The 16,919-nt window shown below is 37.4% G+C and overlaps 1 protein-coding gene across 3 annotated transcripts in view; it reads right to left on the minus strand.

Moving 5' to 3' along the window:
• Positions 1-1,963: 1,963 nt before the first annotated feature.
• The window catches only part of EPHA6 (EPH receptor A6), a 501,230-nt gene continuing 486,274 nt past the window's right edge, over positions 1,964-16,919 (minus strand). For all 3 annotated transcript variants that reach the window (XM_014947321.1, XM_014947319.1, XM_014947320.1), the window contains 2 exons: positions 15,791-15,940; positions 1,964-12,881 (listed from right to left, as the gene is read on the minus strand). In XM_014947321.1, coding sequence (XP_014802807.1) covers positions 12,767-12,881; positions 15,791-15,940 — 265 coding nt within the window. In that variant the 3' untranslated portion in view covers positions 1,964-12,766. The remainder of the gene's footprint in view (positions 12,882-15,790; positions 15,941-16,919) is intronic.

The following is a 16,919-nucleotide window of genomic DNA, read 5'->3' on the forward strand; positions in this document are numbered from 1 at the left end:
TGAGTTTTCCTCCCTCAGTCGCGCCTGTGGAGGTATTCATAGGATGTAGGGGATGGTTTGTATCACCCTCTCTGTGTTCAGCCTGACACCCTACACTGCAGACCCGAATCACAGAATCACAGAATGATATGGGGTTGGAAGGGAGCTCTGGAGATCATCTAGTCCAAACCCCCTGCCAAAGCAGGTCCACCCAGAGCAGGTTGCACAGGAACGTGTCCAGGTGGGTTTTGACTGTCTGCAGAGACAGAGACTCCAAGACCCCCCTGGGCAGCCTGTTCCAGTGCTCTGCCACTCTCACAGTAAAGAAGTTCCTCCTCATGTTTAGGTGGAACTTCTTATGTTCAAGTTTGTGCCCATTTCCTCTTGTCCTGTCACCAGGCACCACTGAAAAAAGACCGGCCCCATCCTCTTGACACACTTCCTTTAAGTATTTATAAGCATTGATCAGATTCCTCCCTCAGTCTTCTCTAGAATAAAAAGACCCAAGTCTCTCAGCCTCTCCTCGTAAAAGAGATGCTCCCGGCCCCTAATCATCTTTGTAGCCCTAATGAGACCTTACATGGAGAAGCAGAAGCTGAGGCAGGGAAGACCTAAGCACACTGTCCCATCTGCATCCCTCACAGACTGGCAGTGCAAGCCAACCTCACTTACGCTCTCCTCGCATGAGTTCTTCCTCTGCTTCCCAAAATTAAGACTATAGTGCTCCTTGGTCTGAAGAAAGCAATTTTTCTTCACAGAGTTATACCCCTCTTATGAAAAACCCTAATCTAGTGTCACCTATACTGAACACCAGTTTCAGTCTACTACTCGCCTTCTGCCTTCTGGAGAGGAGTGAGAGCAGCAGAAATAGTTGTTTGATAGTGATGTGGACAGTTCTTTTTACTAAAAACCCAAGCCAGAAGCTCCCAGTTATAATGACCTTCACATTAAACTTCAAAGATTAAAAATACAACAAACATTTTGTCTGTTGCTTGGCTTTGCTAATTCTCATTGATGCTTTTATTATTATTAAAGGTTTGAGGTAAATTGCAGTCATGATTTCATGATTTCCCTATACCCAGAAAAGTTCTGATTAAAAGATTAGATTCCTTCATAGTGACATTATGAGCTGTTAAAGGAAAGTCTAGTAGCATAAATCTCACAGTGAAATTCTGGGTTGAAGCACTTTCTAAATGCTAATCAGGTTGTGGGGTAAATGTGTGTTAGAGGAGGGTGCCATCTCCTACTTTTTATACTGTAATCAGTCTGTATCTAAGAACTAGTTCTAAACTCAATGAAGAACGAGTAATGGCAAAGGCATTTCTGTATCAAGATCTAAAATGTAATAGTCATTCTCCATTATAGACAACCTGACAGCCCTTCGTGAGAAAGCTCTTCCCGTGTAAGATATGCAGGAAGCAATAGACTGTGGACATCTGACATTCATTTCCTATTAGTCTACACAAGATTCTATTCAGTTTTGTATTGCATGCATATGATGTTACGAATTGAAATGCTAATTATAATTTAAAACTTTTTGGAGGTAGGGTCTGATTATGGTATGTGGCATTCACTTCTTTGTGAATCACTGTGTACTGCCCTAGCATTATTTACATAATGCGATCAGTTTTAAAACTGCATTTGTCAGTGAGAGTTTTGAAAAACACTGGAAAAGGACTTGCATGAAAGGAGTTGCAGGGCTCAGTGAACCGCCGTAAGGAGGGCAAACAGTACTGCAGAAACTTAATAGCACATCAAAATCTGTTTAAAATTCAGGTTCCCATTGTCTCTCAAGAAGGAGAGAGTGCTGTTGTTTGGAACTTTTAATGTGTATAGTTTTTTTTTCCCTACTGTTGTTAACTGACGTGCATTTTGACAAGGCATTTATCAGACCATAAATGCCCAGTGGAAAGCACAGAAGAGTCCACTATAATTAAGCGTTCTTTTGCTGAAAAAAAAAAACACCACCACCTTGAAGCATCTCAAGTGTTAGAACATATTGCCGGTCCATCTTTATTAGTACACCACCCTGTGTTAAGCAGCTGGGGTTTTGCATGATCATGTATGACAGGCTTCACTGTGTATCATTATATTAGTAACTTAAGGCAAAACAAACACCATTAACTCAAAAATAACCACCAGTACTGTAACTTTTATTTGCTAATAAATATCTTAATAAACAGGCTTACCCCATCTGTAAGACCTGATAATGCCTCTTAGGAAATCATAGAAAAATAAAATACAATAATAATCAGTAACTTGTACTTTGTACAAAAATCTTATTATGTTGCTCAGCAGGTAGCTTTGCCAAACCCCATATTCTTTCTGCAAAGAGATGGCATATGTAATGCAATTCACCTTAAAAACACCCTAATGTTGAGAGCTGAGCATTCTATTACACTATTAATTTGTAGGCATGCCAGCACATGAAAATTTACATGGAACATCATATTATCATAGGAATAGAATAACAATAATAATAAAAAAAGATAACACCACTTTTCAGTAAATAATAACAACTTCACTTCTAATGTAAATTCCCCTTGGGACTGCAAATCAGTATAGTAAGCTTTTTATTTCATGGCTATTCCTACAATACCGTTATAAACTGGCGAAAAGGCAGAAAGGCAAAATGCGGTGGGAACATGTATGGGAGCTATATTATGTGAAGGAAAGTCATTCTGAGCAGTGAGGCAGTCCCAGGGGGAAACATGTATGGGAGATATATTGCGTGAAGAAAAGTCATTCTGAGCAGTGAGGCATTCCCAGGGGGAAACCAACGGTACCAGCTGTGAAACGTTCAGTCTCTCAGAACGAGCAGATGGTGCTCGCTGTGTGCAACGCTACACAAGTTCAGACCGATGAGGATACAACTCAAGAGGTACAGTACCGAGCCCGCTTCTCTGTGAGATGAATGGTGAAGACTGAGTCACGGGTAGTTGTCATTATTCAAATACATCTTGGTAAGAGGAAAAGAAGCAACAGCGAAACAAATGTCATCTGGGGTCTTTAAAGAAAAGGTGGGTTTCAGACTACTGATAAGGATATGAGATCTGTGCTGAGGCCACGGTTTGTTTGTAAAATAGTTAGCAAATATTATGATTATACCATTAGTTTTGAAGCCATCTACCTTTAAAGTTTTGACATGGCTGCTTAAATATATAATCTAAAGTGTCTGTCATCAGTTATTCATATATACACATACATTGATACATTTTATGGCTATGCTAGAACAGGAAACTATGAAGAGCAGTCATACTTAGTCGTGTACAATCTAATTTCACAGAAGAGACAGAGATTAAACCCCCTTTTAATTCAGATACGTTTAAAACCAACACACAGAAATAGATAGAGGCTATCCTGAGAAAACATACCAACCACGTTATCTTCCAAGCGTGAATCAAAGCTAATTTTTGGAAGGTAGTCAAATATTTTTCTTGTATTTTTTTTCTGTAAGTCAAAGTGATTTGTTTTTTAAAAAAACTGAGAAAAAATTAAAACAATTAATTCCAACTTGATCAATGATGGTTGCTTTGCTAGAAACTAAACTATTGCCTTTCAGTAAATAGGGTTTCACATGATCTTTTTAAGATTTTTTTCCTTGTTAAACTGCAGATGCAATCCTGAGAAGCGTTGAGTACCTGTTGTTGTTACCAAAGTCAATAGGAGTTATGCTGCACCAAATAAGAACAAGCCCTTTTTGTTAGTCTCTGGGTTTTCAGTCACAGCATCACCGTGCATGGTGTAACTGATACCATCAGAGAATTTTGACGTTGGCCTCAACAGAAGCAGATGCAAGGCTGTAGGTATGAGCAACATATACTGAAGCACTGACTGAATCCAGTTCCTTCACCAGAGTTAACCAAGAAACAACTTTTCCCACTTTTAATCTGAAATAACCCTCGCTACCCTATGTAGAAAAGTTGGGAGAAGAAACTGCTGAAAAAGAAATGCTATTAAAAATGCTACACTGCCAATTCAAAGCTGTTTCTAGGGGAGAGGCGGATAGTGAATCGGGGCCATAAGCTTTAAAACGTGTATGCATTTACATGTTAGGAATTTTAAAGCAGGATGGTTTTCTTGACATAGGGAATTAACAGAAGAGTCTAGTAAACAGAACCACTAGGAGGGTCTTAGTTATTTTGTTTGCTACTGTGCCTTTCATTAACTGACAAATCTCAAAACTTACACTGCAACACACTAGGAGTATGAAACAACTTGTTCAAAGAGGCAAATGATCAGCTAGAACTTCTATTATGAAGGGGAGATCGTATTGCATAATGGTATATGCTTAAGAAAGAAGAAAGATAGATAAATCCTATTTATTTTTTTTTTAAGGATCTGCTTGTTTGATGGGGATGGTTGTTTTATCCTGAATGTAAATCCAGGAGTTTGGGGAGTTTTCTAGGGGAAAAAAAAAACAGAACAACTAAAGCATTTCTGTTATATAATCTATTATATGCATAGGTAATTTTAAATGCTTATTCCAAACTCAGAGAATGGTATACCATTCCAGATAAAACAGCTGTTCAGCAACCACCTTTTGTACCTTGCAGTTCCGCTCTGCCATGTTGAAGGTAGCCATAATCTATTTCATCACATCCCTGAGGTAGTAGCATTGTCTTTTACGCTCAGTGCACTCCCTTGTCCCCTATTAAATGAGGCCATCCGTTCCATGCAAATCTACAGAAACCTTTGATCCAAAATCTGTTTTAGCCTATTGACATTTCCTTATGGATTTGGCTGACTTTGGATCATGCCCTGAAGAACTAACCTACATCTCAAGCTGAAACTCTCAGCAAAGAAAACCAGCAAAAAGTTTTAGGGATACATTTCAACGGTAGGACAGCATGTGTCCTAGTAAGTGCTGTTCTCTAATGACAAATCAATCATGACAGTAGTGGGGTGCAGGAGAATCTGTTTGGAGAGCTGAATTCTACATACAGTATGTATAACGTAGGGCTTCACCCCACTGCCACAGAAGTTAGTAACAAACTCTCATGAACTCTGGTCATAGCAAGACCGTGCCTATTGACAGTGAAACATTTACATCATCACAGTTACATCCTTGTCCCAGAAATTACTCTATCAAGAGAATTATTACAGTCTTTCAGCAGGATTTGGAAATACCAGCTGTTTTAGAGCAGAACCTTTCCAACACAAAAATGGAACTTGTGAATTTGGCATTTAGTAACTAAAATAATCTACAGATCTGAAACATTGGTTGCACTTTGTATTTTTCAGCTAACCCTATTGTACATAAAGGGACTGTGATGGTAAGTAATACAGCTCAGAGCATTCAGCTTCTTAAAAAAAGTAATCCTGTTTTGTTTTTCCTTTTTGCCTCTTAATCATTCTCAGGTAGAGCTCAGTCCGAATGAGAGAAAACTGAAAATTCAGTTTGTAAGCCACTCTCACCTGGATAGCTCTACTCTTCGCTGTTTATTCAGGTTCCTCTCAAAAATGTCAGTATGCAACAAGAGGAACAAATAGTTTTCAGTTACAGAATTGTGCCTACTGGAGGTTCCAGTCTAAATGGTGACAATTGTACCCATTTTTTTTGTTATAGGCTGGACCCTGAAAAAACAGCAAATAGATTTTTCCTTTTTCAGCACTGTAGAGGAGCCTCAGAGCATTACACTGTGATGATACTAGAAAAATACTCCCTAGATTGTTTCAATGGGCCCTTTTTCATCATTCACAACCAGAAATGAGTATTTGGGATTTCAATGTAGATTTTCCCCAAATTCAGTTTTCCAGATCCTAGACTCAAGGTTACTTTCTATACAGTCTAGGCCCCAGGCATCACACAGTTCATAATACAGAGCTAGATTTCTCTTTGATCTGTGTATTTTCACTCCCAGGGTTTTGGTTTATCTACTGCTCAACATACATGCTGCTGCTTAGCAGTTCTTCACTGAATTGTCAATAATGAGAAGTATTACTATAATATTATGGTTTATTCACAAATTTGTAATCAGCTTGCTGATTTGCACATTAGAGATTAATATTCCCCAAAATATGTAGTATTTCCCAAATGAAGTAAAAAGCAGTATTTCCTCACATATCAAGAACAATATGTGCAGGAGATTTTGTGATAGTATCAATGAATATACTGGACTCCTCAAGGAAACCATATCTGGTATTGAAGTTAAAAAAAAATTACAAAATAATGTTATCTCATGCTGCCTCACAAATACTTTATAGGGACTTGGATTTGCAAGTCCCTTATGCCTAACTCTACTCATGTAAGTAGTCCCATTTCTAATCAGCCTTCTAATATGAATTAAGCTGCACAAATACGTAGCTGTAACTGTTTCAGGAGTTTCTGAGCGTTGCACAGCACATACATTATTACGGAGGCACATGTGATGTTACCTACCAGTCAGATTGCTCGGATGCTTTGACATAGGTCAGAATTTTGGACAGGAACAAAGCAGAACATCATGAAAACTTCAAATGATTTTAAGACTGATCTTTTAAGTATATTTTTTTCCGTATCTTCAGTATCATGACTTGGCATTTTTTATTCCACTTTAATTACATAGGTATTAAAAAATCAGATAATATGCTAAACTTTTCTGGAAGAGAGATGTACTTGGGAAATCTCTTGCAGGAAAAACAGGTAAGAGACACTCAAGTAGAATATTTAAAGAAATGTACACACAAACAGATTTCACTGAATCGGTGTTATATTATTTCACATATAAAATATGGAAATATATTTTAGCTCTAATTCTAACCCTATGTTTTTTCATCAACTATTTTTGCTGTTTTTCCTTTCTAAAATTCAGCACATCTTTTTAAACTGTATGATGGCATATCCTTACTCATATTCCCTTGAAATTTTCTCTCATTTTAACCTCATAAGTGTCTATAAATGGCAATTTAAAAGAAAATAATTTATATACTGTTTAAACACTTTTGTTGACTTCAGCAGAGGACTCAAACTTTTTATAGCATGGACTACATCTTACCAGAGATGCTGGCTCATGGGCACTTCACTTCTCCTTTGTGATCACTGACAATTTCTACAGTAATTAGTTGTACAGAAAAGGATAAGTAGAAAGGGTGTTTGGTGTGGTGGTCAGCGTCAGGTGACCAGGCAGCTTTCTGTAAACCAGTTTGAAAACGTTTTTGCTGCCTGTGGAGGAAAAGGGAGGCTGTCCATTTCCAGATAACAAGCCAAAGAAGTTTTGGAAGTACTATACACATACAGTGCATGCTGTTAAAAATTTTAAAAGCCAATGGAGTAGAGCAACCCCATTAGCGTTATTGGGAGCTAGGTAATTAATTCTGTAGGTTTGAAAAATCTCAGACATTATGATATACATTATATTTACAATTCTTTATGTACATATAGACAAATATTTTATATCTATAATGTGCTCAACATGTCCTGGTCCATAATCTGAGGAACTATATACAACCATAGCACTCGTGGATGAGCAGTATGCGCTACTAAATACAGTATATGATGGTAGAAGGTATTTGTGAGCTGCAAGTGCATGGAATCGTCTTATGCTACTCTTTTGTTTTCTGTTAGAGCTCCTTAGCACAATGCAGACAGTTCTTCCTTTTTCACCTTATTGTAGTCTTTAGGGATTTTTTTTCCTTTTCTGTGCTGATTCATTTGTCTCTCCAGATGTCAAGGTCACTGTCCTACTAAGTGTTAGCCCAGCCCAACACATCTTTCCCTCACTCTCAAAAAATAATAATAATATCATTATTAAAAGAAAAAAAAGCATTATATTTGACATTTATTCAGGAAAGATCAATTACAATTGGTGAACAAGGGTATTCTGGAAGAAAACTGTTTCACAGAATACAGTGCTCTTCAACCATGTGGAAATACCATAAGTGAAGTATCTCTATTTTTAATACTTTTCCTAGAAGATGCAATGGAAGACAGACGTTTTAGTATGACACTCACTTTTGTTACTCTAAAAGATGTATTGGACTGGATTAGAAGTGAGACCTCCTTTCCTCTCTCTGCAGGACATTTTCCAAGATAGACTGAGCCCATGACGGGTTAGCTACAGATAACCTGTATTCATAAGAGAAATTCTCAGCTGCCAGAACATGTCCCATAAAACCATTCCATCAGCTGAGTTAAAACAGCTAAGTACGTGCTTCAGCTTGCAATGGGGCCAGCTGAAATTCAGCAACTGGTCTTCAATACAGGTTAAAATATATTCTATGCTACTTTACCTTGGTGGCTGATATGGTCCATGGGGTCATTCTAAGATGGAAATTGTTGTGGTTAATACAGTTTTACTAGGTACCTCCACAGTTCCAGCTATTCCACATAATAAATCTACTGCATCTGAATAAAGGATGTCTGTACGTTACTTATGACCCACCTTTGGATCCTGTATGAATCTGCATTAAAAAAGAAATTAATGGAGCCCAGTACTAGGTTCATCATATAAAAAATGGAAAATGGATAATCAATCTTAAATTACAAAAAAATCAAAGTACTACAATTTATGACTTCCATGTCAGAATAATCCAGCTAATACCTAATACAATTTTAGACACAGAATGCTTTCTCCAGAGCAACTAATTTATTTGAATTTATTGTTGAGTGCACTGTTTGCAAGTAAAGGATTGCCTCATGCTGAAAAGCATTGGCTGATGTCTTAAAACATAGCATGTGTCTAAGCTTTTATTGAAGAGACACCGAATTTACATTCATAGGAAACAAAATGGGTAACTTTTGTTTAAGAAAAATTTAAATTACATAGCTCAATTCTCTTCCTTTCACCTCATGGAGTCCCATTGCTTCTCAGTAATTCCAAGGTGCAAACACCTCATGAGCAAAATATACTAAACTATCTGCTGTTACTCGTTCAATTTTAGCACCAGCAGTATGGACAAGATCCCCTCTTTTTCACAGGTTCAGCATAAGGACTGGATACAATCAATGCATGAGGTTCATCTGATTAAACACAGATGCCTGGATATGAGCTAGTCATTTTGATCTCTTTAAATGCAGAGAAACATGTGCTTCTTTAGCACAATTCATCTAACCAAGAAGTAAAAACTTACACTTGTCAGATGACATACAGCCCACTTATCTTCATTGATTAAAAGGGATTAAAAGGGAACCTTGGGTGACTAGCTCAAATGCAGACCTCTGAAATTAGGTGAGAATTCCTCCCAGTAGGTCTCAGGACTCTGACTAACAAGTTGGGGATGTCTTGAGTAAGGATGACTGATATGGTTTCCATGTTAGATGACAGTCCCACTTGTCCATGCAGCACTTGTCTGCATGGACATCCAACTTGCTTCTCAGTCAACTTTGGAAGCACTGTGGTTGGCACATGGCGGAGAGTTGTAATTGGCCAAGAAACACTAACCTGGTCTTGCTTAGCAGTCAAGGCTCTTACTTAAGCTATGTTTTGGAGGCTTAAGTGATACATGAGTAGTGGTAACAGTACAGATGGATGGATTTTATTCTAGATTAATGACAATCAGATCTGGGAAAAAAATCAACACATGGATATTACTTGTAAATAACAGAACTATTTCCTTATGTCTACAATTTAATGCCTTTTTTTTTTTTTTTGCTTGCATATCATGTTCACTTTATTTTGTGAACTTTCAATGAGTACTTTTAGTCATGAAGCACTCTGCAATGTGGGCCACAATCTCAAAACCAGTTTACTATATTTGCTTATTTGTTAAATTTAAACTCTAATTGTACACTGCAATATGCAGGATAACTAAATAGAGCTAATTTTCACCTGAAGAAAGTACCCTCTGTAACAAAGAAAGTTACTCTAATTTCAGATATACATTTGTGGCCTGCACAGAATTAAGCTCACATTTGAAAAATAACCCATTAGGTTTTTGTTTGTTTTTAAATGAAAAAATAGATAAAAAACAACAACAACCAAAACAAGAGTAGGCTTGGAATCAGAGCAAGAGCAAATAAAATGTTTCCAAAATAGGGAAAATGTAAATTTGATCAAGATATCTACTATGCAAGTGTCATACTGTACCACAACAGCAACAAAAAAACCAAAGCCGTATAAACCCACAAAATCCTGGATTAATAGTGTTTTTGATAAGCATCCTCACCCAAAGAATCCCTTTTTCTTTCCTTTCTGGTTACTCAAACTCTTTTTCATATAAAAAATACATCAGCTTAATAAATGGTTTAATATTGTTATACTTTTTCTATTGAAAATATATTTTCAGTAGTATGATAAATTTGGAAACTAATTTCCAGGAAACGTATCCAGGTTGTGTGCACATAACACACCGCTCTGTATCCACACTACCAGGAATGAAAAAACATGCCAAGGAGAATGAACAGTGCACATTCATAGTTTGGATTAGTTAGGAGTAATTTTGAAACCCCATTAACAAATAACAGGCTCCTACCTCCTCGGTAATGTATTTAATTGTGAGAGAGGCTCCTTCCATGGATGTCACAGTGCTGGCCACGGAAGCAATGACAGGTAAAATGGATAACAAAATGATAAAGGAAAATTAACCTTTATATTACTCTGATGACAGTATTTTTTGAAAAGGCTTCAGGTAAGTATGATTTTCTTTCCAGAAGAGAACCTTTACTAAAAAAATTATTCAGATGTGGAATTGGGGCAGAATTTTTCAAATGGCAGTCACAGAAAAGAAAAAAATGCTTTTTATCCTCGCTAAAGGCCTGTGATCCTGCAAAATGCACATGCTTGTACAGTCCTACTGAGTTCAGCAGGATTACTCATTCTGGCAAAATTACCTTTGTAGCTAGAATAGGACTGGTGCTGGCCATCTTTAAACAACCTCATCAAAGTGGCATTGTAGAACATCAGTGAATCCTGATCTTTAGAAAACTTGTTCCTCAGTTAAATCTGTTGTTTTGTTTTAATGAAAGAAAGAAAAATTAATTAGTGCACCACCGTTATTCCACTGAAATTAATGCAGTCATTCCAAAATAAAGTGACAACAGTGAATCAGACTTAGCGTGTCTTACTCTGAACTGGTTGGAAGCATTATCTTTTCTGAGTTGCTTTCGTATTTTCCTTCTTTGCCACCAGTATACAATGGCAGCCTTTTCCAAGAGTTAGGATTTTGATTTATAAGCTCTAAATTAGGCATTAAATATCATTATGATTACATAAAGTAGTAAGTTGATATACACATATATTATATTAATTACCCAAATGCACGGTTTAACAGAAGAGTTGTAATGCTTAAGTATATTGGAATGGCACATAACTCAAAAACATCCTCCAAACTATGTATAAATCAACAAAAGTATCTGCACCCAGTTTACATGTGACATACATGTAGATCTGCGCGTGACTTCTACAGCATGCAGACATGCGCTTGTCCCCCTGTTCCCAGTAGCGCATATCCCATGCAAAGGTTTGGAATCGTGGCCCAGCACGTCTGTGTAAGTTGTCTGAACAAAACATGAAAGCTGTAAGTCGTAGAGAGGTACAAATATTATGTTAGGCCTTTGCAGCCATTTTCTTGTATGTAAATATGGCTATTGAAGAGTTAGTTCTAAAGATAATTGACTTGGATGTCATTTAGATATCTGTACTAAATGAAGATCTAGCCCGTAGTAACCAGAGCTCCATTTCAGCAGTCGGCTTTTTACTTCTAAAAGCAGTTAGAAGTAGACTCAAGGCAACATATTATTACACTGCTGTCCTACATCTCCTTTTCTGCCTATGTACAAGGTAACTGCATACCACAGCCTGTAACTCCCAGCATTAGTTGGTGGCTGTACCGCTGCCCTTAACTGGAGGATGATATGGCCAGCCTGCTCCCTTGGGAATAAGCACAGTGCCCCCCTAATGGCTGGCTCTCTCAGGTCTACTACCACTGGTGGAAATTATGCTTAGTTCAAGCAGCGGAGGCCTGCATTTTTGAAACAGAAAGCTTTCTGAAGTCTATGTGGCCATAATATAGCTGACAACTATGTTTTACACGTGGTTATGGAAACGTTACAATCAGTTTTCCCGTGACATTTTGCCACGTAGTGGAAGCAAACTTCAAAATTTTGAATTGCAAAAAACCAGAAGGTTTAGAGTAGTGAAGAATCCCAAGAATGAATGAATTTTCCAACCTAACCTGAAATTTAAAGCATAAAAAGTGTCGAGTGCTGAAGTAAATAAAAATCAAGGACCTCGAGATTTCAAACTCTCACCATCCCCCCGATTATACACACAATGAAAACTCGCTACATATAATCATCAGTCATTTCTGCAAACAATACTAGTATTTTGAGGCACCGGCTTACCAGCATCCAAACTATTATAAAGTAATATAATGATAGGATCCATACATTTGGATTTAATTAAGAGATAAAATAAATATTTATGTCAAACTTCTTTTTGATTGCACATTTGGTATTGGAAGTTACATGGTCACAGAACATGAAAGAAGTCAAATACTTTTTGATCTACCAGCAAACTCTAAATACATCGATAAAGAAGCCACACCAGGCCAAATAGATTACTACTTTCAAGTAAGTTCATGAAAGTTTCCCAAATACTGTTATACAAAGTTACACATCCATGCTGAGTTATTCATCAATGTGTAGCAAGAGTCTTGCAGTAGGCCAGGATTTTATTGGCAGATAACTGGCGGAGGAACTATGCAGTGTGATTAAAAATTCCAGTTTGGAAGCATTAACATAGAAGTACTTTTGTAGTCTGACGAGGAGACTGCAGTTCTTGAAGTTGGGAAGAGCAGAAGGGAAGAATGAGAATATTTTTCCATTTTAGAAATGCTGAGGCACAAAACACAGTTGATTCTAGTACTTTCATACATGGAATCCTTTCTCCTGTATGTGCATCATGTGTAACCGCAAAGTCTGTAAACTGCTGACTATTCGTCTCTGGTGTCCAATGAGTACAACTCCAATTCTTCTAATGTCACTGTAAGATAAAAAGTTTCACCTTGGATGCAAGTATAGTAAAGCCTCTTGCACACAAAAGACTATAAATATATGCTGAATTGCTGTACTTCGGGACAGTTTACCTTCCTGACTGGGACATATAAGAAAGCTAAAAATGCTCAAGCTTTCTGCACCTGTCAATTCCAAATCTTTAAAGATAACTGTTAAAAAAACCAAAACAAAACAACAACAAAAAACCAAACTTAACGCAGTAGTATCTGTTGTGATACAGTCAAGTAATTTTTCCAAATCTCGAGGAAGAGCCTAAGGGATAGGTTCTAATAGCCCAGTTTTAGTGTTAGTAGCAAATGTTTCCCACTCATACTTGTAAAGGAACAGGGCTAATACACTCACTCTTGCAGTCCTGAGACTGAAGTAACAGAGGCTGTGCTTCTGGTGATTTGGGGAATGGTGGCGAGAGATGATCTGAAGATCAGAATAATGATGAATCTTCCAGCTCAACCCAGATTTCCCTCTATCCTATCTAGACCTGCACCCCCGAGTGTGTAGCTCACCAACAAAGCCTGAATTTTTGGCAGGAATGAAGTAGACGGCCCTCAGCATCCAGCACAATGCAGTAGTTCAGTTGTTCTCTAAACAACATCAACTGCAATATGCTGAGAAAAATCACAGAGGTGTTGAGGGCAGGAAACTTCAGATAAGCCCTGTCAATTGTGCAAATCCCACACTGGGACGTAGCACAGACATCACCTGTTTAGATACCCTAAAAAATTGTTTAACGATACAGTTAGTAAAGGAGCCCATGGGATGAGGCATGACCTTTCTGAGTTTCAGATTTGCAGTTCAAGATACCCACTCTGTATCCTCCAGATGAAGAGCCACTGGATAGAGGCAACTGTTATGTATTTGGGCTTAACATCCACATAGGGGATAATACACAGCACTTAAGGTCAGCAGGGACTATGCAAAAATACTGAGAATTTTAGAAGCTAAAGACAGTCAGCTAAAAGAATAAATCTTTCCAGGGGGACTGGTATTAGAAATGCAGGAACAATGCATAGCCTTTATCAAGGAAGGCCTGATAAAGCTCAGAAAGAAGCCAGCAGGCCTACGGTAATGGAGGTTATTTGAAGAAAGAAGGAATCTTTCAAAAGCTGAAGTGGTATCTAAAGAAAAGAAGTAGAAAGGATGATAACCTTAGGCAGATAATCTGTAAAAGCACAGTAAGGCAGGCTAAAAAAAACACTTTAGGGAACAACCAGAAAAAGACAACAAATAATAAAACTCCTCATAAATCTTTTTGCAAGCTCATGGATGTGCAAGAAGCCTGCCAGTGTCTGTAGAGTCTAATGATGATTTGGATATGAAAGAACACTGAAAGACTGACCACTGGTGGAAGACTAAATTATTTGAGTTGATATTCACTGTGTAAGAAGTTGAAGTGACTCCCATGCCAGAACCTTTATGGAATACTGGTCAGAGGATCTGTCTGAAGTTGAAATGATGACAGTACAGGTTTTAGGACAAACTGAAAAAGCAAGGAATAACCTACCTCCAGAACAAGACTTTATTTACCCAAGAATTTTAAAAGAGTTCAAAGATGAAGTAGTGGAATTACTAAAAGGCATTTGAGAGAGGAAGGTTTCAGCTCTCTTCCACTTGCTTAAAAATTTGTTGGTGCCTGAGGCATGGAGAGTGGTGCCAGGCAAAATAAGAATTTTCCAGGGGAGATCTGGGGAACTACAGACCTGTGAGCCTGAAATCATTACAGGCATAATAGAAAACACAGTGAAGTACAGAATTATTGGATGCTTGGATAAATGATCTACTTGAATCACTATGGCCTTTGCAAAGAGAAGTCCTGTTTTATAAAATTATTTGTTTCCAGTAGAGGAGTCAGCATACATATGGATGAAGGCGATCCATTTGATACACCTGACTTGGATTTCCAAAAGCTTAATAAGTAGCTATGGCATAAGAAGGTATTTGCATGACTAAATAACAAGATTAAAGACAGGAGGCTAGGAATAAGTTGTCGGGCTTTACAAGGTAGTGACCAATGGAAACCTGCAGGGACCTGTGCTGGCATAATGTCAAACATTACTGTTTAGCAAATCGGTAAATGGTGTGGAAAAACAGGTGAGCACAGAAGTGAAAAAGTTAGTTGGTGAGACTGAATTGTGCAGAGTAGTATGGAAAAGGGCCAGCCGTGAAAAGTTCTAGAAGGATCTTATAAGACTAAGTGACTATGCCGTAAAGCAGCAAATGCAATTCAACATAGGTGAATGTAAAGTGATACACACGGGAGAAAACCAGTCCTAACTTCACATGTAAAATTACTAGATCTTAACTGACTATTACCATTAGGATTACAAATAGTCCTAGAATCAAATACAAGATTAGGAATTAATGGGAATGGAATATAGAAAAAAACCCAGATTGTATCATTATGCTACCATATTAATCAATACTTTGCCCAATCCCTTATATACGGAGTGCAGTACTTTCATTTAAAAAATACTAGATGGGAAACAGAGATGGCTGAAGAAAGGCAGCAAGAAGGCATGGAACAACTTCCACATGAGGACTGACACAGGCTTGATTTTCACAGCAAAGTAAGAAAAAATTTTTGCCCCTGATTTGAGTGGTCTAAATCCAAACTGCTTCCCCAAGAAATATTTAAGATCTTCTCTGGCTGAGCTTTGGCAGTGTTTGGTATGGTCACAGAATGAAACTGTCAGTTCTTGGTCTCTTAATCACACCTTTTTCCTGCACTGTTTTGGTTAAAACCTGTGCTTGTCTTTTATTAGCTTAGGTAGGAAAGGAAATGAAAGCACTGTTGCATACATCATGATAATTACATTTCTGCAGCATCCAAAGAAATTCAGATTGATTAGTAACTGTAGGGATAATAGATTACATACTTACTCAATACTCATTCTTGAAACCATATCCAAAGTAGTGAAACCTGCTGCCATGAAGTTGTTTTTATACTGACCCATTTTTATGGAGTCCAACCAGTCACTGACTGAAACAAACAAAGGATATTCTGGAACTTCACCAGGTGAATCTGGCATTCTGTAAAAAGAAAATGCAAAGGTTACCAAAGCAGTACAAAATATGAAGCTCGATTTACTCTGGCAGACATTGTTTTTATTAAAAGGCAGAAGGAATGAGAGAGGAGTCTGAGCTGTAAAGGTCAGATCTTAACTGAAAATCTCTTTAACCCTTTGTCTAAAACTTACAAATCATGTCAGTCTGCCAAGCTGTACAACTTGGACAACACTTTTTTTTAAAGCACTGCAGCTCAGTAACAAACTGAAGAACAGACCTCTCCCACTACTCTTATTTTTGTTCCCACAGCATGTTTTTTACAGATCTTATGTGTTCAGGATGATAACAATTTGCAAATACAATAGTCAAAGTAGACAAAATTTAACATGAGAGACAATTTAAAAATGTTAAAACACTGCGAGTTAATTTTTACATTTATCTACAGAAAATCCCCAAATGGCTCCTTATCGCTATATAATTATACAATGGAAACTCTTTGATTACAGATTTCAAAACCTAAAACTAACCATAAAAGAAGCAAAAAGAATAAAATTTTACATCATTGGTTTTACATAGAATTACATGGAGTAGCAAATAAAAATGAAGGAGCTAATTTAGTCACATTTCTGTTTCACTTCTTTCCCCTAATGTTATCAAAACTGAAACAGAAAGATTCCAATTTTGGGGGCATATATTTCCAGTCTTCTCTTGTGTGTCACGCTGGTGAGGGCCCACAACTTCCATTGACTTTGCACATTTTGTGTAGAGGAACTATAGGAACAGAACGCAGAAAAAGCACACTGCTGTTTATAAAAGCTTTATGATAGCCTTCAGGAAAAATATATAGTTTATTTAAAATGAAAATTCAGACAGTTAAGGCCAGCCAACATTAACTCATGGAACAATACTTATGTGAATGTAGGAAGCAACACACCCTAGTATCTCAACATACTGTGTTTCAACCACATGTTTTCAAATACTTTAAACACACTGATTTTCATTC

This window comes from Calidris pugnax, unplaced genomic scaffold, assembly GCF_001431845.1.
Source record: "Calidris pugnax isolate Ruff unplaced genomic scaffold, ASM143184v1 scaffold95, whole genome shotgun sequence".
NCBI lineage: Eukaryota > Metazoa > Chordata > Aves > Charadriiformes > Scolopacidae > Calidris > Calidris pugnax.